The 24393-nt window shown below is 45.1% G+C and overlaps 2 protein-coding genes across 4 annotated transcripts in view; both read right to left on the bottom strand.

Annotated features, from left to right (window-relative positions):
- Positions 1-2428: 2428 nt before the first annotated feature.
- Positions 2429-11241, bottom strand: PROC (protein C, inactivator of coagulation factors Va and VIIIa). Of its 2 annotated transcripts, XM_058030758.1 has the most exons (8): positions 10317-11241; positions 9780-9940; positions 8835-8859; positions 8207-8317; positions 7375-7515; positions 6913-7022; positions 5894-6011; positions 2429-3091 (listed from the first exon to the last, which is right to left on the bottom strand). In XM_058030758.1, the coding sequence occupies exons 1-8, from the start codon at positions 10381-10383 to the stop codon at positions 2529-2531; spliced, it is 1296 nt and encodes a 431-aa protein (XP_057886741.1). In that variant the 5' UTR covers positions 10384-11241; the 3' UTR covers positions 2429-2528. The 2 variants fall into 2 exon arrangements, with proteins under 2 accessions (XP_057886741.1, XP_057886740.1); XM_058030757.1 differs by having other exon boundaries at positions 9780-10399.
- Positions 11242-15249: 4008 nt separating this feature from the next.
- The window catches only part of DGKD (diacylglycerol kinase delta), a 55539-nt gene continuing 46395 nt past the window's right edge, over positions 15250-24393 (bottom strand). For both annotated transcript variants that reach the window (XM_058030759.1, XM_058030760.1), the window contains 8 exons: positions 23943-24077; positions 21389-21540; positions 20521-20632; positions 20262-20354; positions 19805-19924; positions 19361-19478; positions 17990-18120; positions 15250-16894 (listed from right to left, as the gene is read on the bottom strand). In XM_058030759.1, the coding sequence (XP_057886742.1) occupies positions 16805-16894; positions 17990-18120; positions 19361-19478; positions 19805-19924; positions 20262-20354; positions 20521-20632; positions 21389-21540; positions 23943-24077 (951 nt within the window). In that variant the 3' untranslated portion in view covers positions 15250-16804. The remainder of the gene's footprint in view (positions 16895-17989; positions 18121-19360; positions 19479-19804; positions 19925-20261; positions 20355-20520; positions 20633-21388; positions 21541-23942; positions 24078-24393) is intronic.

Consider the following 24393-nt stretch of genomic DNA (forward strand, 5'->3'; position numbering starts at 1 on the left):
TATGGCAGGGGTTCCATACTGCTGTCTCCTATCACAAAGGTTCCATACCTTCTTGGAGTTTCTCATGGACAGCTCCTCAGAGCTCTGACTCTTTTCTTCTTCACAAAGCAATTCCACCTCCCTTCTCACCCAGCACCCCACTCTTTTATAGCATCTTCTTCTCATTGCTTACAGCTGTGGCCTGTTAAAGCCAGGCCTGCTTCTAATCTTTGATAATTGGCCCAGCTGCAGCTCCTTAGGGGTAAGATTACTTTCTACACCATCTTTATTTTCTTATATTCTATCTCCCTACACTGCAGCACTGTCCCACAGTGGTTTCTGGGTCAGAGCCCACCAGAGTTTTGTTCCAGCTGAAACCATCTCCTGCCATCCCCATTTGTCCAACTGTCAACCTTTGTGCTCACACTCTGTCCAAAAGCATCCTTTAAAGTCTCCTTTTCCCCAGCATCACCATGTTCCAGCTCTGTCTGTCTAACTGTGCCCTCTGTGCTCCCAATCCACTTGGGCACAACATCCCTGTGCTCCCATTGGCTTCTGCAGAGCCATTCCAGCCCCAGCTGCTGTTCATCCAGAGCCCACCTGGCTTTGATCAGGCCACAGGGAAACGGTGCTGGAGGGAAGAATGACAGAAACAAAGACCTGAGCTTAGGATATGTGGTGTCACGTTGAACTCAACGGTGCTGTTCCTGTCCAAGGGTGGTACTCAACTTTCCAGTAAGAGCTCAGGAACAGCTCTGACATCGTGATGTTCAACATCAGGCTGTGGTGCAGGGCCTGAGCCAGAGTCCCCGTGGAAAAGCCATGGGGAGCACAGGAGTGCAGGGGCCAGACTCCAGGGGAGCAGGTGCCACTCCCAGCCACAGCCCAGTCCCAGCTGTGCTGGCTCTTGTGCCAAGGGCAGATGCACAACCAGCCAGGAGCTCCAGCAGTCCCAGCAGGCACCGTGCAATTCCTGATGGTCTTGGCAAGTAAAATCATCCACACCAAGCCCAGCCAGGCACCAACCACCACGTACCTGGGAGTGACAGGCACAGAGAGAAGTTGGGATTTCTTGGCATTACCTTCCCACGCTGAATGATTTACCAGGATTCAGCAGCACGTACCCCTCTGCTTACTGCAGCATGTTTTCAAAAACACAGGATCCAGAGTGAGTTCACCTACACAGAACCATGCAATTACACTCACTTTTTCCTTTAGTTTTTTAGAGGAAGACAGAAAAGAGATTTGGATGCACAGCAGGAACAGCCATGAGGTCAAGAGCTTGATCATTAACCCATCACAAATATTGACAGAGGAGAGAGAACCTGGATTCTATGAAACACATTAGAAAACCAAAACCAGAAGAAAATTGCATGTGTGTTTCCACACATATACACAGGTGCATTAAAAAGAGAATCAAAAGGTCTTTAGAAATATCCTTCAGTAATAAAAGCCACCTTTTACAACAAATTTATTCAGGAAAATATGGAAATTTTGAGAGCAGATTTCTGACATTCCATCACCTTCCAGCAAGTAAGACCAATCCATTTGGAAAATACACAAGCTGCTCTGTAAACCTCTGCTGAAATGTGCAGGAGGATTCGTAGCAGTCACCTGCAGGCAGGCAAATACGGCCCTGTCACAGCCACTGCCACTCCAACATTACAATTTCTGCTGTTACTCAGACCTGTGTTTTACTGGCTTTGAACACATTTGTGCAAGTCAGTGTTACAGGTTCCCACTTCCCAGTGCAGGCCTGCTGGGATGGCTGCTGTTTAAAGCATTATTCTTCAACATTTGTCCATCCCTAAATCATGTCTCAAGGCAAAAAGAGGAGGAGAGGAGAGAGACAGAGCCAGCGACACAGAAGCCCTTGGCTAGACTGCTACTTCTTCAGTGCATGACTCAAAATCCTCAACTGGGTAATAAACACAGAGGCAGCTTCTGAAGGAACAAATTTAAGAGGTATTAAGCCTCCTTGCTGATATCATATTAAACTTCTTACAAACTCTAATAAAATTTCATTATACCTGGGGTTTTTGGTTTAACAATCTTGTCACAAGAGCAGACTGAAGTTCTTCACTGATCCAAACATCCATCCAAGCCTACATTGAAAAGGGCCAGAAATGAAGAAGGCATTTGTGATACATTGCAATAGGAAAGGCAGGGCTAGGTTTTCTGGCAGGCTGCCAAGGAGATCTTGCAAGTTTTTTACTGTAAGGAGAGTCTCCAACCACAGGGACTTACAAACCACAGTAGTTACAGAAATACAGAAATACAACCTTATTTTCTACAATGTAGATGCTGTATGGACAGCATCTCGGCTAACAGAGCATATTTTCTTGCCTGTAAGGCTAAAGTAGGACCATGCCACAAATAAACATAACCTGCAACAAACCAATGTAAATGAGAAAAAAAAAATAAATACCAAGGAAGACAGCACACAAGGTGAACACATACTCAATATTTAATACTGAAGATCTGACAGTACATTATAGTGTATACTGTCACTAGCACAGAGTCACAACATTCCAGACTCTGGATCAGAATTAACCCTTCAAAGGAGCTGACTTATCTATGTGGTGCTGGATCCACTCAAGGTACTGACTAACTTTGGTGTAGACTCCAAATTTCCCCTTTCTTCCACAGCCTTCACCCCAGCTGACCAGCCCTACCAGAAACCAAGTATCCTTGTATCTAGTGAACATGGGGCCGCCGCTGTCCCCATGGCAGGAGTCCTTCCTGTCCCCCAGGCTCCCAGCACACAGCATGTTGTCAGAGATCCGGGAGCGCATGGCCTGGGCGCACTCGTTGCGGGGCACGATGGGGATCTGGATGTAATTGAGGAAAGGGGCGTAGGTGTGGTTACGCTCGCTCGCGGTGCCCCAGCCCGTCACCACCGCCTCCTTCCCGCTCCTCGTCAGCTCCTGCTCCGCCAGGTTGCGGGTGGGAAGGCAGATGGGGAGGGCGTATTTGTAATACATCACGTGCTCAGCCAAGTGCAGCATGGCTATGTCATTATCTGAGGTCGTCTTGGTGTAATTTTCGTGGGTCACCCATTTATCAACCCAAATGGTTTGCTCATCTGCCTCAGGACGGAAACGGAATTTACCTGGAAGAGCAAACAAGATGGCAGATGCTGTCAAAGCTTCCTTTCCTGTGAAGACCAAAGCATCTGGAATACACCGGCTATTAGGACTGCACTCCATGTTTTTACTTCTCTTGTAATACAACTATTTGTGTACTAAGTTAACAGTGTTCTTAACAGGTGGACAAATCTCTAAACTTTTCATATTTACAGAAATCATGAATACCTCTACAGCACTAAAGCTCTGGTCATCAGCTGAAAAACCAAATTGCCCTGTGGTGTTCACATTTCAGTACACTTGTGCAGTGTGAGTCAGGAGAAACACAACCACCTTGGAGCCTGCATTCAAAGCTGGGAGAGCAAGCGCACCACAAAACAGGACATTAACAACAGGATATGAGCTTTACGCCGCATAGCCAGGGCCTGAATGGCTCAATGTCAGCATTTGTAAGATAAAGTTGACTGACAGGAAAGATTATTCCTTTCTGAAATCTTACATCTGTATTTTAAGGAATTTTTCAGTGCTGAAGATTCCTCAGTTGCTATTTGTGCTACATGATCATGGCTACTTCACGGACCAAGCAGTTATGGAACAGCAAGCAACAATCTACATTGAAAAGGGCCAGAAATGAAGAAGGCATTTGTGATACATTGCAACAGGAAAGGCAGGGCTAGGTTTTCTGGCAGGCTGCCAAGGAGATCTTGCAAGTTTTTTACTGTAAGGAGAGTCTCCAACCACAGGGACTTACAAACCACAGTAGTTACAGAAATATATTCTCAAAAGATCTCTTAATCCCAGCTTTGGATCTTGGTCTTTCAGACCATTTATTTCTGAGTCTCTCTCCTTGCTCCTCTGCAGACAGACCATGGACAGTTCACACGTGGCCAGAGCAGACGCTGAACCTGCTCTGATGTCTTGTGCTGAGTGGCACCAGCCCCTGATGGATTTGCTAGTACTGAGCAACAATCACAAATCAGTTTTTCTCTCCCATCACAATCTCTTTGCAGTGACAGTGTCCACGGCACCCTGAGGCAGCCCGAAGCCACTGTGGCTGGGGGCTGGCTGGCAGGGCTTTATTCCTGCCTTCACAGATACAAACTCTGCTTTAGGCCTCAGAAATACCTCTGGACTCAAGCACTATCAGACCATCTCCTCTGAGGGAGGCAGAGTGGCTGTGCAGGAACACGCCTGCTGTGGGGCCACACACTCTGTACACCAGCACAGCCACCAGCTGTCTCCATCCTGAGGCACCCACCAACCACTGGGTTACACCTTCTGCCCTGCAGTGACAGACTCCCTCACCCCCAGGGGGACACTCTTTGACTTCTGATCAGTTATCCACCCCCAGAGTTTTAAATTCCAAAAATCCTGGATGTACACCTGGAGGTACTGAACCCAGAGGCTGTGGAAATGCATCAAGTTCCTTCTACACAATAAGGACCATCATAATCTTGCTGCTGGCACAAAAATATTAACTGTGAAGGCAGAAACATGATTTTGAATTTAATCATTACATCCACCTAACTGTTCAATCTTCTTGGAGTTCTGAACACACTTCTGGAGGCTCTTAGGCTGGTGATGCAGGAACAAGAGCCACAAACAGCAACACTGTGTTACACTCAAATCCATCTTCCAAAACTTCAGCTACTCTGAGAACTAACTTTCTATTTCAGACACTAAAAAGCCACATGAGTGCTGCTACAAGACTTCTCCCCAAGCTAAGTGTAAACTCAGATGCAAGTTTCCCCTCCAGTTGCCCCTGTGGATGGCAAGCTGCAGTGAGACAAGTCCAGAAGGATGTGGGGTATCCCAGCCTGACAGACACAGGTTGAGTAGCACCTGTGCAGGCTCAGTACCAACACTTTCCTGGCTGTCCACATGCACAGGGCAATGTCTTCACCCAGAACTCTCCTCCTCATCGCTCACAGATGTCTCCAGGTTTTTCTGATGATAACTGTTTTTGTGGTGACAGATGTGTCTCTGTGAAAAGGTGAATATTCTGGCACTAAGAGGACCCAAGGCTACATCACACACTTTTCAATTCCTTCTTTATGCTGGATGTACATAAACTTATTGTCTCTGCTCTCTAGCATCTGGCACATCCACAGTGTGTATGGAACATGCACACAGATACTAATTTTTAAGGCTATATACACAGACAATATATTGGCAGGACTCCACAAATACTGGGAATAATCTATCCTTTCACTAATGGAAAGCAAGCAGTTGAACTGTTATGCATCAGCACCAATGCTAGATAGAAAAAAATGTCAAAAAAATCTAAGTGTGAATGAAACACTAATTACCTTTGTTAATTCAGGAGAAGTGCTTACTTGACATAGTGACACTTTGTCATGCTCCAGGGCAGCAGAGCAGGTAAAGGCAGTGTTGTCATTCTGCAGCACCTCTCCAGTGAAACATTCTTAAGTAACAGTGTTTAAATACATTAAAAGGCAGGAAGAGACCCTGTGACATTCTCCTTCTGGGATCAAGACTTTTTTTCAGTATTGGGATGGTCTTAAATATTTTCATCATCAGAAAAACACAGGTAGAAGAGACCAAGACTTTCTACTTTACAGACCAGCAGCAGGTGCTCAGTAGACATCAGCTCGCTTCCAGAGTAAGGCTCAAATAGCTCAAATGAAATCAGATTTTTACTAAACTTTGTTTTATGCTAAGGTGCATATTAAATAGTGCATAGACAGACCACTCCTACAGCCAAGGACTTTTGTCTTCAGAACTTGCCAGTCTTTTCCCTGAGATGACAAATGTTAAGAAATAAACAGTTATATTTAAAAAACACAGGGACAGGTGATTTTCCATACCAAGTTTAACTTTGAACCCCTTGTGTTCCTCAAGGCAGTGTGCTGCTGTTAGGACCCAAGATGGATGGATGAGAACAGCCCCACACAGAAACATCCCTTCGGTATTTTGCAGCATAATCTGAAACAAGACAAGGGAAGTGTGACACTGCATGGAGCACAGCTCACAGAATATTGTACTAATTCTTCTTGGGTGCTGCCAAATACCCAGACTTAGCAAGCACCAAAGCATGTCATATTCACTGAAGCCAAAGCTCTACAGGGGGACAAAAGCCCTATAAATAGAGTCTTTGTGAAATACCTACAAAAAAGTTCTGAATGTCCTCCCTGAATGAGGGCTGGCTTCATCCAAATCAGCATGGGGTGATGCTGGTCACTGCAAAGAAGCACTTTGTACTCAAAGCTTTAAAATACAGAGCACAAATGAGGGGTGTGTCCCACACCAGATACCATGCATCATCTCAGGTGCAGCTCACATGGTGTAAAAGGCCCTTAAATATCAAAGGGAACCAGGCCCTAATTATTTGCATCCATTAGTTCCATGGTAAGATCTGTGAGGTCTCCCTTTTCTTTGTGACAAACCAACCTATCATGGCGTATTTTGCTGATTAAGCCTGCTAACTTGAATTTATGACAGACAAGGCTTATAAGAAAGGGCAGGAAGATCACTTCCACTGGAAGGCTGTTGCAGGAGCTGAAGCACATATCACACACCACGAGTTCCCCAGGATGGAGCAACAGAGCAGTTGCTGTGAGTGCCATCACCATCCTCTCTCTTGGCGGTGTTGGCACAGTAAGGTCAAAAATTTGGCAACAGGAACAAGGTCAAGAATCCTCACAGATACTAAATTATTTTTTCCTGCTACTCCAACCTTTGGGATGCTTTTGAAAAAGCAAAGGGAATCTTAACTTCATACAACACCATCAGTAACAAGGCAAGAGCCCTTCTGGAGCAGAGAGGGAGGCAGAGCAGTTCAGGAAGAGCCTGAGCTATTTGTGGCAAAGAATCCCTTTCTCTTTACCTGCCAAGGGCTGCCTCCCCTTCTTCCAACTGTTCCGTCAATGAGCCGAATACTGAAGTCTGCTTTGGCTTCAATGTAGTCTGACTTCACTCTTCCACAGGGGAACTCCACTGCAGGAGAGGCAGAGAATTCACTAGCAAAGTCCAGGTCACCCAATCCTCTTTTTAGAGGACTTCTTCTGTCTAACCTAGGCAATATTGTTCAGAGGCTTCATGGAAGTCCCTCAGTGCTTGGCAGAGGAGGCAGTCTCCTGATTCCCTTTTATGTCTCCCTGAGACACACGTGGATAAATGGCCATAAAGTGGGTATGGAGCTGGGAAATGCAGGCAGAGTTACTCTTCAGGGAACAGATGTTTTGAAAATGAGTACAAAGTGCACTGCAGACAAATCTCCCCTAAAACTCTTTTACATCAGTCTGAATAATCTTCTGCCAAAGCTGCACTACAAACACCCTGCTCTTACCTACAGGCTCACACGTGGTGTGGTCATCCTTGAGCTCATACCCCGATGCACAGCTGCACAAGCGATGCTGCTCAGCAGGGTCCTCCCTGCAGAAATGTTCACAGCCCCCATTGTCCATGGAACAGTTGCTGTATTTGACCTCTGTGGGAAAACAAACAGCAAGAGAGAGATGGAGCTGGGAAGTCAGAGTCACAGAAAGGTAAGGTGGCAAAGTGACATCGTGCTTCAAGTGGGTAACAGCTGTCAATGGATTTGGAATGACAGTTGTGGGCTTCAATGACACACAGGGCTCTAGACAGCAAACAGACCTAGATCCAGAGTTAGGGAGAGGGGAGATGGAGGAAACAGATTACTGTAGACTGGAGAACAGAAAATGCCCTGTCACTATGTGCCAAGTCCCACAGTGAAAGCTGTTGATGATATGTGACATACAAAGCTCATCACTAAATATGGTATCCAGCTTGTGTTCAAGGAAGGAACTGTCACAGTAATAAAATATTTGCAGTGGATTGGGTTTTCCCCTGTATTTAAAAACCCCACCATAATTCTCAATTCTAAAGCAAACTCCTGCTTCACAGAGTTATTTCCAATATTGTCCAAAATTTAGATATCTCATACCTTTAAAATTATCCTATGGCAATACAAAGTTAATTTTGCTTTAGATAAGCACAGATAAACTTCTTACCCCATCAAGAAGCAAGAGAGAAACCACTTTAGTAAAGAAAGTATAAAGAAAGAATATGCCATGCAATAACTGAAGTGTCCATCCCTTTCACACAGAAATCCCTGTCACAAAGGATGTAATTTTATAGTGGATTAAATGCAGTGTTACCATAACTGCACAAAACCCCCTCCCAGCCTTTGTTACAGATGCAGGAAAATTTTCCAATACTGTCCTTGCAGGTCCCATTGGAACAAGGATTTGGTTTACACTGATCTCCATCTGAAACAGAGGTAGGAAAACTCAGTTGCGGAACCATACAGAGCTCACAGATCAAACAACAACATGAACAGACCCTCCCCAGACTCCCAAGTATCAGCCATATTTCTGGCACTTAACGGTGACACCTCTGTGGCACTTGGCCAGAGGCAGGGCCATCTGTTTGGGGTCTCAATTACATCTGCAGAGTGAGTGGAGTGGGCAGAAGGGGAGCAAAGAGTAAAGCCTGAAGCAGGCAGGACAGCAGCAGGTTACTGCTGGACCACATCAGGCATGGTTAGAGCATCAAAGCAATTCAACAATTCCTTAACTCTGGGAAGATGACTGATGATAGGTACAGGTGCACCTCAAGTGTTTTAGGAAGGTTGCTTGTATGATAGAACAGGAAAACATCCTCTGCACATCCCTTATGAGAGAGAATGAGAACTTGAATCAGTATATGACACATGGCAGGAGGAAGGCTGAGTACTAGTAACTCCTGAGGAAGCATGGAGAAGTGATTAGCAAAGTCTTTACTTACCTACATACTTGCTCCAAAAATTTAGCTGTGGAGAAATAAAACTTGTATTACAGCAAGAAAACCATTTTTTCACAAGTGAGGGATTTTAAGTGTTTTGTGGTCTTGGCCAACAGGACACAGCACTTGGGTCAGTAACATCGGTCTCATTCTTCCTGGCAGTGCAGTGACTGGCACTATAAACCACGAAAACCAGCCAGTGATTCCCCTGTACTGTCTGTACTAAGCACAGGCTCCCCTGCTCTGCTTGCAGGCTATTTTCTTGGCACTTTCTACCAGGTAGGTCACCTGAGCTCACTTGAGCCCAGTTAGACAAAACATGGGCATTCTAAGCACAGCCCCTCTCTCCTCTGGGATCTGAGGGACAGCAAGGACTGGGTAATCCTATGCTTTGAGCCTACTCTGCTAAAAACAGCAACAGGGAGTACAACCCCACACAACAATGGAGTGTAGAAAGGGGCAGGAATCAGCAGACAGTAAATATAGTGTCCAACTCAAAATAGGAGTTTGGAGAAGGAGAGAAAGAACACAGTGATAAGAGAAATGTTTGTCAGGCATAACTGGGAGACCTGGGAGATACACTGAAAAGCAGCCAGGACTGATGAATGGACAACAAAGGGGAAAGACTGGAAAGACTGGGAAAAACTTAGTAGCAGCAAGAATAGGCAGTGGGGTCAAAGCAAGGATTGGAATTAACTGTCTAGGACCCAAACCTCACCAGGTGGGTCAGGTGGGACATGCTTGAGTAGCCAAACTTTGTGGCCCATAGAGGGGTAACCTGACAATCACTGTAACACAGGGACACTCTAAACCGTGCCTACACCTGAGGAGTCAGGAAAGATCCGTGTTCAGAACTGACAGCATGCACTCCTGTGCCCTGGATTGCAATATTTTAAGAAAATCATTGATTGGCTAACTTATCTTATCTTTAAAAACAAACCAACTTACTGTTTCTTCCTTGGTTTCAAATATCTCACTGGCCTCCTCAAAGTCACAGCGCTCTTCAACACACTCACGCTCCACAGAGCCTGCCTTGAGCTCCTCCAGGAAAGTGTTTGACCTCTTCTGGATTCTCAGGACTTGGTTTGCATCTTTACTGCTGTAAAATACTGCAAGCAAAAAGGTGAGAGCAGAAGCAGAGAAAAGAGCTGGCTGAAAACTCCTAGTGGTGCTTCCCAAAGGACACTTAGGAGAGCAAGAGCCTCTCCCCAGTACAGCAAGAGAGGCTGCCCTAGACACCATGGGCTGTCTGTGCTGTGCTGCAAGCTCCAGCCTCTGCCCTGTGGTACTCTGACATCTCATGGGGCTCAGCAGGGCTCTGACCAGGCAGCTGCCATGGCCCCAGCACTGTCAACCTCTGCTAAAGGAAGTCAAACCCTCCTAACGGGAATGATTCCAGCCACTCCCTCTGACTAACAGAGGAGCAGGAAATGAAACTGCAGTGACTGGGAAAGGTTGAAGGACATCTCTGAAAAGAATGCTTACTTGAGGTGCAGCAGCCCCAGGAAGAGCAGGCAGCCAGCAGCAGCCCCACAGTGAGGAGCTTCCACATCCTGCAGCAGGAGTCACCTGAGGAGGAGAGGGCAGGCGTCAAGAAGAGCACATGAGTGACACAAGACCCTGCTGCAGACAGTTCCCACCCAGCCAGCTCAGCCAGCTCACTCACTGGCTTTTCAGAAAGCCACTTCTCTGCTGAATGCTCTGCTGTGCCCTGTCTCTGACTCCAGCTCTGGAGTGGCTGTTCACTAGGGTCCCTCCAGACTGCTTTGCTCGTTCCCTTTAATACATCAGCAGCTCTCCCAGAAAAATTCTGGCCTGTCCTGACACCCTCCCCTTGTCACTGGACATTTTTTACAAGTTTCATGCTCCATTAAAGCAAGCTGTACTTAAAAATCTCAAAGGATACAATACTTTTGAAGCACTTACTGCTTTATTCAGTGGGAATCAGTGTGATCTGTTCTTCCTCCATGAGCTCTGCTGGAACTTAGTTAATCCATAACTTCAGATATTTACTCTTTGGAGTGTCATGAAATGCTTTCTTTTTAGTTGTTAAACAAACAGTGCTCAGGGAGAGCTTGACCATTTACCGGCATACAGGGGAAAAGTAAAACAGCTGAGGCACCCACTCAGCCTTTCTCAAACCATTTCCTCCTTTTGATTCTCCGGTGAGTATAAATGGTTATATATAATGTGCAAGTGTACATACCCAGTGCTGCAGTCTCTTGAGAGATCCTGCCCTCTTCTCACAGCACACAATCACCCAAAAGAGACACATTTTGCAATTTATAAGAGTCCTCTCATTTCGCTTTCTCATCAAAGCTTTCACCACAAAATAGCAAGGGGAACCAAACCCACTGACAGCCCCAAGCAGATACCAGATGCTTGTAGCAGCAAATTGCAGCTTATGGTGTCCTGGGTTAGGACCTTTTCGGAAATTTTCTCGCATCGGAGGTGGTAGGAACCAGCATCTCCAAGTTCTCTGCAAACAGTGTCTGCAGTGGCACCTCTGTGAGCTGGGCAGAATTCCAGAATCACTGAGGTTGGAAAAAACCTCCAAGACCATTGAGTCTAACCTGTGACCAAATCCCCACCTTGTCACCCAGAGCACTGAGTGCCACATCCAGTCATTCCTTGAACACCTCCAGTAAGGGGAACTCCAAATCTCTCTGGGCAGCCCCCTCCAATGCCTAATGACCCTCTGCAGGGTTGAAGATGTTGAAGATGATGTTGAAGATATGGCATCTTCATGCAAATTACCTGTGCACCCAGGAGCCCTCAGGGACACACTGAGTGGGGCAGACAGTTTTCTGATATTAGCTTCTGCCACATTAATAAAAAAAGACCAAAATTAATTCACCTGTATCAGAGGAATAAGAGTATCTTCTGTCTCTGCTGTTGCCTTCTTTCCATTTTTTCTGTAGTGCCACTTAAAGCAGAGCCTGACAGGGAATGATGCATGTGTGAATATACACAGTAGTTCTTATTTTCTCCTTATTCTGGCTCCAGGTAACCAATGAAAAATAGTAAAATGAAAATTTTACCACTTTCATCATGCAAGAGTATGTAACATCAAAATGATGTTCCTGTTTCATACACTACTCTCTCCATACTTCTGTTTAATTATCACATACAAAGATATTTTTCACATAGAAAATATTCATGACCATTGTAACTTACTTTGCACCCACTTTGTGACAGTACTGTGGAACTCTACAACCATCCTGTCAATTTAAATAAATCTGCTGGAAGTTTCCTATCAGCCTCTTATGAATACACCAATCTGCACAGACAGAAGAGAAAGCTTGTCACAATCCACTCTATGAACTGCTCACCCAAACACACCAAATTTTTTTTGTTTCAAGTTTACAGGTGTCATTTATAACACTCAGTTCCTACATTTCACAAGAAAATTCACTTCTCCCACATTTCTGTACATTATTCCAGTCACTGTACATACCGCCTGCAATAAATGGAATACACAGCTGGAGGAGAGAACAACCGCTCCCATCTCATCCTGGCACCGCACCATGGCCAGGAACAGCACCTGAGGAGGGGTAACCAACACAGCCCTGCTGAGTCTGACAGTGTTCCCATTGAGCTGTGGGTTTGCTGTCAGCACAGCTTTGATCAGATGAGCACCAGTAGAAGCATCACATTTAAAATATCGTTTGTTCACTACAAGACATAGCTAAAAAAATTAAACTGATGTCTTCTACTCCATGCCAATTAAAGCAACCCAAAAAACACTACAAAATTAGCCTACAACACTTATATTTACCATTTCATTCCTCTCTAAGGAAAAGCTCTGAACTTCTGATGCAAGCCAGGATAAAACCATTTGATCACAGCACAGGTTTTTATTAGCTGGTTCCCACTTGATGGGCACAGCAGCCCTCTCACAACAAAATCAGCAACAGAGAATCTTTACTGGAAGCTCGGAAACGTTTACTTTATATACAAGAAAAACATATTTACAACAAGTAAACTATGTACAAAAAACCCCAAGAGACATTTCCATGGTAATCACTGTATAAATTAACAAAATAAATAGGAGGGAAGCAGGTCCCATTGTTAAGGCACAAAACCTTCTTCCCAAGACTGTACAGGGATTCACTTGCTTCCCGATGCTTTCGACAGGATCACAGGAATGGTGGGGAGACCCCTGAGGAACAACGGTCGGTGGACAATGATACAGACATGCAGTCACTGCTGACAGTTGTAGAAAAACATCATTTTTCATACTTTCCTTTTTTTTTTTACAGTACACACATCTTAAGATAGAAAATATGTCTTGTAAACAGTCTGTTTTATAAATCACATCGCTATTATGCACATTTTTAAATAACACTAAAACAATGATCGAAGCTTTCCATATGATTTGGGGGCAGAAGCAGATTTAGCACTGACACAGAAGGCCTCAGCAGAGCTGGAGGCTCCTAGGTGCCAAGCCAGCACCTCCAGGCACCCAGCAGCACAGCTCCCCTTGGCCACTGTGCTGGCTCCTGCTGACATCGCACAAGGTACAGAAGAGAGGCTGTACCAGCCTCCCGAGGGCAGCCAGGGCAGGGCACTGCCAAGAGCCAAACCTCCCTCCAGTCTCCACTGCACACAATCTCACTTAGCCCCAACCATCATTCCACAGAATCTGCCATTAAATATCCAGGATGGTGCCAGAATGTGAGAGAACAGACAGGCCTCATCCAAACAGAAGAAACCCTGTGCCCAGCTCACTGCAGCCACTGCCAGGGTGAGGGATGTGAACAGAAGGTGCTGTATGGCTTTCACAGGAGCTGTGTTTCTTCAGGGACTAAACACCTGTGTGATATGTGCAGTTCTAGCTTCTCTCAGGCTGGTGCTCCTGAGACTGCTGGACAGTCTCTTTTTGGCAAAGCAGCATATTTTTTACTAACTGTCGCTCCTGAGTTTTTCTCCCACAAAAAATTATCAGATGTCAGAAGAGAAACTCAGAATAGGCAGTAGCCAGGAGTTCTACCTGGCTCTCTACTTTGCAGATAGAGCTCACTGATATGCAACACAAATTGTCTTCATCTATTCACAAAAATCTTGCCAACAGAAATCTGCATTGTTCCCAGTGAGACATACAGAACTACAACCCTTTGGGGTTTCTTAGATCTAAACCTTAATAAATATCCAAAGGCACTCAGGTTAAATGTGGATCCCATTTTCTAGGTCTTAGAAGAAGGAAGAACTCCCTTCCTGCCTCTGATAAGTAAGACAGGAATATAGTGGCTGTTAACCCATTGACAGATGTGCATGTGCACAAAAAGGATCTGAAGGCATTGACACACAGATCAAAAAAGCAACAGAAATGAAGATGCATCTGTGCAGGCCTCATCACTCATGTAAATGGCTAATGGCCATCAGGTCTTGATGGATATGACATGGATTAAGGAATGCACCTGAATGTAAAAACTCTTTGGATTCCTCTGTTGCTCTGGGCAGGAAGAGTAGAGAGGAGTTGTTTCTATGGAAGCAAGAATTTAATCCCTCAAGGATTATGCAAGGCAAGAGCTTATTGTTTATGCATCTTTAACTATGAGGCTGCTGGGGAAAGTTCACAGAACAGCTCCTTCACTGCAGATAGGAACAAACACAGATCTCACCTCTTCTCTGGAGTTATCACCTGCCTCAGCCCCTGCTACACTCTCCTGGAAGGCACATGGATGTCCCAGAAACAAACAGTTCTGGGATAGTCAGTGGGATGCTCACACTGTGAGGTCACTGCACACCACCACTGGGGATGGCTGCATCCTGGGGCTCTCCTGAGACTTCTCCTCATTTCCATTCAGATGCTGCTCTGTGCCTCAACAAGCAAGTGGGACAATACAGTATGCTTGCAACTCTTACCTACCTGATACCTCAGGAATTCAATATAGTTAGAGGGAGTCTGTACTGATAAATAACAAATACAGCTGTGGAAGCAATTGCCAACATATACATAGGAGAAATACATTCAGGGCAAGGCTGGACATATTTCCTGCTCAGGCCCCACAGTATTTATACTGTAAATGTCTCTAGCTAGATCTAGCATGTTTAGTCTTCTTTTACCTTCTCATGAGTTTTAACAGAAGCCCTGTCACTCGCCAGGCTGTGAGGAGACACATGGGTGAATGTGACTGGTTACAACAGACAGGCAGAGTCACAATAACCCTTGGTGAAATACTAGGGAATTAATGGAGTTTGCCCAGCTGAAATAAAATCAGCCCAGAGCCTTTATAAACTGACAAATCATTACATAAATTAACTTGACTCATTGTTATTGGACTAGAGAAGTGATATCAATTTGATAAAAATCTTTACTTTAAAATCCTTTACTTAAAAAGTAAAAAAAAGAGTGACGTCCTCAGCAAATTATCTTTTATGCCACTGTGCATGTGGACTTTTCTGTCTGCAGACAAATGCCACTCTGTAATAATAAAAAAAATACACAGAAAATGACTGAGTAATTAAAAATTTCTGCTGTCTCTCAATTTCACAGCACTGACTGTTGCCAAACTCCCTATGCAGTGATAAAGATGGTGATGTAACTATGCATGCTGGTCTTGGGCTTTAACAGCCACCCAACTGAGGTCAGCCATCTAGAAACTGATTCAGAGGCACTAATTTTTCCATGCTCCACTGTTGCTGGTACCAAAGGCAATTTATCTACATGTTCCAGTTTTCATTATAATGCTCATTTGCTTGGTAATAATCCTCCTCCTCTTAGTGCTCTTACAGAAGCCCCAATGTTTGACAGCATATGGAATCTTTTAGGGGTACAGCCCAGGGGAATTGAGCTACTCTAATCTTTTGTATCACCCTGGAGTGAAAGAGCAAGGCAGCAAGAAACAGAAGCAAGGTGGAAAAGCTACTGAGACCTAGACAGGTGAAAAGATACAAGTATTAGACTTAAATTACATCTTTTGTGACAGAAATAGTTTTCTACACTGCAAGCTGAAGTAAAGAAGCAGCTCTCATGTCTGTGGCCACAGAAGTGGTACTGAACAGGCAGGAAGCTACACCTGGCCATTGCCAGTCATGCTGCTCCATCCCTCAGGATTAAGCAAGCTGTCCTAAACCTCCCTTCTTGTGCAGCACAAACAGCTCATTAGCTCTACTCTCCTTTTTACCTGGTCTCCCAAAGATGAAATCAGAAGAAGGAATGTCAGAACTGATCTCCTGTAACTATTCTGCTCTCTGGAATTTTCTTTTCTTACTGCCACAAATTTCTGAACAATTGTCTGTGATTACTCAGCAGCACAGTTTTGGTGAAAACCTAAAGGTTGTCCCATTGCCCCTGGCTGGTAGAGGAGAGCAGGCCCAGCAGAAGGCCCTGCCAGCTGGTGCAAATCCTGTCTGAAGCACATGCACTGTTTGTTGCAAAAGCATGAGTGAATGAGAATCACTTGATATTCACTGGAAGAGGTCTGCACTGGCTTAGAATTTCAGATGCAAATTACACACAACTACAGATGCATTAAAAAGGGAATAGTAAGATGAAAGGAGAGGCTTTGTCCCACTTAAATATGCTAAATACAGGTGTGACACAGAGATGAGCAGGAAAGTTTTGGATCTGAAAAGACTGTCAGGTGCTCCTGAATTAAGACTGGCCGATACATCTTTTGCCCTGAATGATTCTACTGTGATGAAGTTATCCAGTAAAGGTATCTGTGTTGCAGTTCTCAGGAGTGCTGCACTGTCCCTGGAACCAGAACTTCCCACGACACAGGACATGGCTCTTCAAACAGTGAGTGAGTTCTCTCCAGGAGGCTCTGCCAACCACAGAGGAAGTGCCTCTCCAATGGATGCAGCCATAACCCCACAGGAAAAAAGTAGCACCATGCTTGGTTGATATGAGCTCTGAACAGCTAAAATCTGGCTGTTCAGCAGAGATAGTTGTGAGCACATCTGCTTTGTGAGGTGACTGCTGTGCAGTTAGTGAGAATGGTAGACACAGGCTGTGAAAACAGAGGCTAAGCCTCGCTGGCAGGAGTACTCCGGCTCAGCTCCTTGATCCCGTGCAGTATCCTCTTCATGTGACCCACTTTGGTCACTCCCAGGTCCTGGAAGAAAAAAGAAAACCTTACACTAAGAGAAAGCCAGAAGGAAACTCCAGAAGGTGGCCAAGCAACAGTTACAAACTAGCCAGCCAGTTACAAAGAGAGGAGGAAACCAACCAGAAAAATTCCAAACCTGAGGGTTATATACAGAGCCTCAAACCAACACGTCAAAAAGCTATTAAGGAATGCAGAGTGAGCACAGAGCAATGCAGAGACACAACTCTGGACTGTTAGCCAGAAACACAAATTGTTTGGGCTGTCAAAGGCTGTGAGAACAGGAAGAGCACATAGATGTCAAGGACCAAATCTAGAAGCCAAAACATGCAGGAGGAACTACTGGGTACCATGCAACAAACACAGGCTGTAGGTGGATAACATGCAGAGGGTCAGTTACACAGGTTACAGCAAACATCACCATGGGAAGATGGTAAAAATGATAAAGGTTCAAGGGGCATTGAACAAATGCCACACACTACTTCAAAAAAACTGTGTTTTCCTGCTCTATGCAAGTCACCAGAATGAGACAAAAGTCTCTTGCACATGCAAACCACCACTTCCAATTTCTCTCAGTAGAAACAATGTCTCCTGGTGAGGAGATGAAAAGCTGTGCAATGTGGCTACTAAGCCCTCTTAAAAAAGATTCTCTCCATCCATAAGCCTCATCAAAGTGCACAATCACTTTTTCTTGTAATAAAGAAGTATGATGATCCATTTGTCCAGTCACTGCATGGTAAGAACCAAATCTTCCCAATTACAGCACCTTTTGCAAAGATGGTACAGTAGTTGAGACAAACTTCCCTCATTAAACTCAGACACTCTCAAGAACACTATTGGCAATCTGTGTGCTGGACTGTATCACATCTCCAGGAAGCTGTGGCAGAACTGGACAGCTGGTCCCTCAACCAGCTCCTCTACCTCCCTGCCATTAAAAACCAGGTGACCCAAAACGGTGAGAAAATAAAACGAGGCTGTAGTGAACCTGTTCATCTTGCCAAGGCACCTGGAATGAACAGCAGGCAGACCACTTCCAAGCACATTCAGCACAGGAGGTCATGCAGATGCAGCTGGCTATTTCTCATGAGCCGACCGTGAAAGTACCTTGAGGTCCCTCCGTTCAAGGTGCAGGAGCTCAGAGCCCCGGACGTCATGGCGGATGAAGATATCCTTATACTCACAAAGACTGAGGTGCTCAAGCCACGCCGCAACCTCCTCCGTCCCCCAGAGGTGAACTGTTAGAGATGGAAAAGCAGGAGTGCATTGAGTACCCAGAATTCCAGGAGACAGGGAGAGATGAGGACACCACAGCACTCAGTGCCAGAGGAGGAGGGCGAGCAGGATCACAGCCTCTAAATAAGGGGAGGGCAGCACAACCTTCGATCTCAAATGAAGGAGGTAGGGCAAAAAAAGGTAAGAGATGTTCTCTTAAGAAGAGGCCTGCTGCAATACAGCCAGGAGGAAGTGCATATTTGTTTTGATGAAATGGCATATCTTTTGATAGGGATAACTTTCTTCAAGTTTACCCCCATGTGTAAGAACAGTAAATTAATTGTGTAAATTCTGTGTACAAAACAACAGATTCATAAAATATATGATGGAGAATCACAGTGCATATTAATTTGCACATTACTATGTGCAACCACTTGCACTCAGTAAACAAAATGGCAGCCTCTCTCCCCCTTGTCTGAGGGAGAGAGGAAGAGTTTTGACTTCCACCTTCTTGCAGTCTCTAAATAAGAGAATAATAGAATTTCCAAGTTTTGGGAGGCAGTGAATGAACACCAGCCTGTCAGACAGGAGATTGTATCCACAACTCCATGGCAGAGGACAGGACCCAGAGCCAACAGAACAGGTCATACTTCTGAATTTTGGAAGAAAGCCTTCATAAGGAGAGCATAAACGAAAAATCAACTAGACCAATTTAGAGAGAAAGTGTCTTGAATGGCAATTTGTTGATTCGTGGCCAGTTTTTATCTACTAACCAACAGGATTAAAGGTCAGGGAACATCTGTGGTGATGCTGATCCCCAGCCAATTAGACATGAAACTTGATTAAAGCCTGAAGGTGAATCAATGAGAAAAATATCATTTACTGTATCATAGAGAACAAGCAGTGAAAGGACTGGAGTTTTGCGGACTTGGGCCCCACAGTCATTTTTATACTTAAAATGCCGAAATCCTCAAATTCACTTCCCTAAGCACCCTCTGAAATATCCATGAAAATCTGCACAGTGTAGGGGAGAGTTCTTCAGAGGGTACCTCCTGTTCCTGCTCAGGAATGTTGGCATGGTACAGGTGGACCATGACTCAGAAGGGAGCAATAAGCTGTTTGCCACATGAAAAAGATTGACTAGACCTGCAAGAAGAGGCAGATGCAGGTGAAACAGAAGGAGAGGATGTGTGACAGAGAACAGGAAGTGGTGTGACCACACTGATGTGACAAAAAGACACAATGAATGAGCAGACTTGGTACCCGGCAATCCCATGCTACTGAGAGTCTCCTTATTTTTGTTGTTCTTCTCCTTTTTAAACTTGGTCACCAGGCGGAATTTGCCACTGCGGCTGCGTTTAGAATAATCCAGCATCTGGTTCTGCAAGAACAGAAGGGGAAAATCAAGCACACATAAGCTGACTGGAATGGACTAAGAATAACAAGCTCAGCTCCATGATCTTGTAAAGAAAGGAAAAGAAAATCCTGAACTCATTCTGATCAAGAAAGAAAAGGAAGCAGAGAAAGTTGATCCCATGTTACGCAAAGGATCTTGGCAGGAAATTACTTTCTTTAGCCCTAGGGAGTCAAGTTTCTTTCTTAATAATTTCTTCTCATATCAGTCATATAGTAACAGGAAGTCAAACACACAGAGCCAACTAGGGAAAAAGAGAACAGCTAGGGAAAAACAGCCTTGGTCCTCCTCACCTCCTCATCACAGGGCTCCATAAGCTGCCACAGCCAAGGGATGTCTGCCAGTTTCCTCAGCTGGAGATCCATGTCTGCCAGGGCTGCCTGGAGCTGCTCCTTCTGTGGAGGATCTAATTGCTGGATCAGGAATAGAAGAAAGGCAGAGTTAAAAGCCTCATGGTAAAACACACAGACAGACCCTTGCCTTGAAATTCCCAGCTAACAAAGCAGTTCCTCTGAAAGGAAGTGCAGAGCAGGTACTCTGCCCAGACCAAGTTAACAATTCTTATATTTTCTGAGCTCCAAGCTCCACAGCACACCCATGTAATAAAATTTTCTGTAGCAAATGATTCCTGGATGATAACATCTAAACTGACTTACAGAGTCCAAGACCAGCAAAATGCTAGGGTAAGGCAATAGGAGGAAAGGAAAGGAAGTGAGAGGCTGCTTTTTCCTCCTGCTTTGTGCTCCTTACCAGTGCCATCTTGCCTGCCAGCAGCAGCTCTGTCTCATTGTGCAGGGCTTTGACATTATTCACCATCTCTACAACAAGGCTGCAGTTCAGACCCTGCAGGGAAGCAATTAATGTACAAGTTAAGCTTGGAAGTGCACAGGTCTGAGCAGTCAAAAGGAAGAAGTCTTAGACTAGCAAAGCCTACTCTTGGTCAGCTAGAATGGAAAACCAAGAGCTCTGGAGCAAGGACAAAATGGGAGATGCCAAGTGAGTGCAGTACCTCTGTAGACTTGGATTTAGCGTAGACTTTGTCCATAGACTTGGAGCTGGCATTGACAGCATGGGCAAGCTCCTGTTCCATGTCCTGATAGGACTGAGCTATTTCCCGAATGCTAAAGAGAGAATTACAGACTGGATCAGCACATCAGACTGCATATGTTCAAATCAGGAGATCTCTCCTGACTGGGTATCCCATTTAAACACCACCCAAGTGATGAGCTGAGCTGGGATCACAGCAGGGGCACAGCCTGTGGCAAAGCAGGGCAGCTCTGCTGCCACACTGAGCATGCACAGGCAAGGAAATGAAGCTCTCTCACAGGCACAACATGTTCAGTTCTGCAAACTGGGATCAGTTTGAAATACAACCCAGACATTTCAGTATGACCAGAGTGATGGGAAAGGCAGCTGCACTTACAGCAACCTTCTCTAATGACTCTGGGAGCTTTCTCTCAGAAGCCCAATGGAATGCCTGACTAAAGGATGAATAGGTAAGCCTACTTTCTGGGCATTGTACAAAAATTTCTGCTAGGCATAAAGGTTACAACAACCCAGCTGTCACCTGAGCTTCTTGTGAGGCTTTTGTTTCTCTTCTGAAAAAACTACTTTATATTCAAAGACAACAGGTTCTTTCAGGATTAAAGGATCCGTGTTTGCTCATGAAAGTAAAATTTTTTGTTCAAAATGGCCTAAGAAAGTTTATCCAGCTTTAGTCCTTGTTTAGCTGAGACAGTGAACAATGAATGATGCTACTTCTCAGTAACATGAACCAGCAATGTAGCTGAACAGGAGCCTCTCCAGAAACAGGAAGCAGGACAAAAACTCCAGGCCCTAAAGGAGGCTCTATTCACCAACAGCAAGTTGAGTCACACCTGTGGATCAGAGCACCTGCAGCTTGACCAAACCGGATGATCTGGGTGGATTCTTCTTCAGACATGATCTCTGGTTGCAGAGAGAAAGAGGAGGGTCGTGACAACTCACACTTCTGTTTGTCCTCCCAAGACTTCAGGGTGCTCTCAAATGCCTAAAAACACAGCAAGCAAAATATAAGGTCAACTTCTATGAAAAACCCAGTGACTGTGCCTATGCCTGTAAAATATGTAGATCTGGTACAGGCACTTTTCACTGCAGAGCCCAGCAGTTAAGTTGCTTATAACTTTGCTAAGTAGCTGGCTGGGATGAAGTTTTCCATGCCATATGCTTGCCTTAGCTGAATTTCTGCTTAAGCATAGTTTTTTCAAAATTACTAGGCAGTTCTAAGGGCCAGACTAAAAAATCCAACAATTCTCTACTGGTGGCAGTCTTTTCTTTGAGCTGCTGTATCACCTCTACACCTCAGTATTACTGTGACACTTCAGGGCATGAAATTAAAAATGTTCAAGGCTCCTCCTTATCTGGAAGTAAACTGGGCTTCCCTAGGAACTGGTGAGCCAAGCATCTGAACTCAGAGCTAGGACCTGACACATCTGAAACCTTACTGATATTCCTGTGGGCAGCAGGTAGTGGTGTGGGAAGAAGCAAAACAGATCCAATGTAGAAGGATTGATATTGAATGTGGTGAGAATGAAAACTATGGAGCCCTGTGGTAAAGCAATCCCTTCCCCTACTGCCTCTGATACTGGAAACCAGGCTCTGTCAGCTCAGTGCAAGCTACCTGCTGATCTCACTCTTGCTGATGGACTCTTTAGTGGGCCAGGTGAGGCCAAATAAGGGAATTTGAGTGTTTCCATCTTCAGTTTAGGAAACTATATATCCCAAATCACATTTGAAAAATGTTACCAAAGGTACAGGGTCACATGCATGAAATCCACTTCAACTGAACAGGACAGGTTTGCTCTGTGAAAGAAGGGATGTGCAGTGACCTTTATAAGGACAGCAGGAAAAACAAGAGTAAGTTGAGACAAAGTTGAGTGTGCAACTGCAAAACTGGAACCTCTTCCTCAGTGGCGATCCCATGACTGCAAGACCAAGCTGGTAGGCAATTAGGCATGGGCTGGCACAATCACAGCTGTGGTTTCTGATGGCCCAACACATAGCACACTCACAAGGGACTACCCTGTCCTCTCTATCTCTTGTGCTTCATGTCACCTTTCCCACCATGCCCACACATAGGTTGCCTCTCCTTTTTCCTTCCCTTTACCTTTACAGCAGCAATCCTGTTCTCTCTTGCTCTCTGTGCTATCGCCTTCAGTCACTCTCCCTCCAAGTGTCAGTGTGTTGCTGCAGAAGCTCTCCTGCCCTTCACAAAAGATTGTGTGCACTATTCCTGTCTCTCCACCACAACATTCACATCAGAGCTGACAGGACACTCTTTGAACTCAAAAGAGGACAGATTCAGCTAGATACAAGGAAGGATTTCATACAATGAGGGGAATGAAACACTGGCACAGGTTGCCCAGACAAGTGGTGGATGCCCCATCTCTGGCAACATTTAGACCACAGGCTGGATGGGGCTTTGAACAACCTGGTGTAGTGGAAGGTGTCCCTCCCCAAGGCCTGGACTAGATGACCTTTAAAGTCCCTTCCAACCCAAACCAATCTGTGGTTCTATGATCAATACCCACTGCTCTCCCAGTTAAGAGGTCTCTGGTGCCCTGTCCTACCATGACAGGGGCTTTGTATGCCCACCTTTGCTTTCTTTTCATACTGTCATCTTTGTAACTCCCTTGTCAGGCAATGTGCCTCAGACCTGTGTCAGGCTGCTTTCCCTTTTCCCCTTTGTTGTACTCCTTCTTGTGATTCAGCAGGTGACTCCCTCTGCAGAGGACTTTGATTTGCTCTGGAAGCTGGGTAAAGGGGTGTTATGCTGGAAAGTATGAAGAGCTGCTCTCAACTGAACTGTTTATGCATAGACAGTCACAGAGCTGGGAGGACTCAAAGTGTGCCTGTGCCACAGCAGGGTCTTTATCCTTTCCTTTGTCTGATCACTGCTCAATCATACAGCAAAAGAGCAAGGAGGCTTCCTTATCTGCTGGTACTCATCAGATATATTTGAAAATTATGAGATAAGACTGACACACACTTCTGAAGAAGGCATAAGACACTGTTTAACATGGTCAATGAAGCCAGACATTGAACAATAACGAAAAATTAAAACATTGACCATCTGAATCTAGACAATCCACAGCACGTGGCACGTCAGGTATCCTGTGGAAAAAACAGCATGCAAGCATGTTAAGAAACACTGTCACAAGGCACCTAGAAAAGGAAGTAAAATAAGCTTGCATAAAAACCTTATTTATGACATTTCCCAAGTGGTGAATGCAAGTTTAATCACATTCTTTCCCAAAAGGTTTCTGGTGTGTAGTAAAATAGGCTTCTTGCATTCACAAAGATAACGTTCACATGTAGCCCTTTCCATGCTCTCCAGAAACATGGGACATCAAAACACATGTGTACTGCACAGGCAATTCAGGATGCTCTTACCCTGTCTCGGGTGAGGGTCTGTGCCCTGTTCTTATGAACAATCCAAATGTAACCTGGAGGCTGGATCCAGGCTTCTCCATCCACTTGCACGGGAACTCCCTCTTCTCCAAGGATTGCTATCTTTACTGTCCGGCACTGCAAGGAGTGATTGGGTCAGAAAAGCTCTAAAATGCTGATTTTCCAAAAGCATAAGCCATTCTCTGTCCTTCCAAAGCCCCTCCCCAGGTGCTGTAGCTTTGGTGCTACTTGAGGCACATAGGGCAGCAGGACACACCTGCTTTGTCTTTGGACTAATCTGTATTTGAGTTGTTGGTCTGACTCCTACTAAAATGAATGCTAGCAAACAATTCCATACTCAAACTGCCCCAGAGCATGTCCATTTCCAGCCCTGGTGGATGCACTTTCCATGGACCAGAGCAAGCAGAAAGAAGGGCTTTACAAAGTCACCAGC

This window comes from Melospiza georgiana, chromosome 10 (assembly GCF_028018845.1).
Source record: "Melospiza georgiana isolate bMelGeo1 chromosome 10, bMelGeo1.pri, whole genome shotgun sequence".
In the NCBI taxonomy this organism is placed as follows: domain Eukaryota; kingdom Metazoa; phylum Chordata; class Aves; order Passeriformes; family Passerellidae; genus Melospiza; species Melospiza georgiana.

What these genes read in the sequence shown, in the direction of transcription:
- PROC (XM_058030757.1), bottom strand. Translation starts at nt 10,133, where the DNA reads ATGAGATGTCAGAGTACCACAGGGCAGAGGCTGGAGCTTGCAGCACAG. An exon ending in TTTTTGGAGCAAGTATGTAG is followed by an intron (nt 8,318 to 8,834) that starts GTAAGTAAAGAC and finishes CCTCTGTTTCAG; the next exon opens with ATGGAGATCAGTGTAAACCA. An exon ending in GGGGAGGCAGCCCTTGGCAG is followed by an intron (nt 6,012 to 6,912) that starts GTAAAGAGAAAG and finishes GTCTTGTTTCAG; the next exon opens with ATTATGCTGCAAAATACCGA.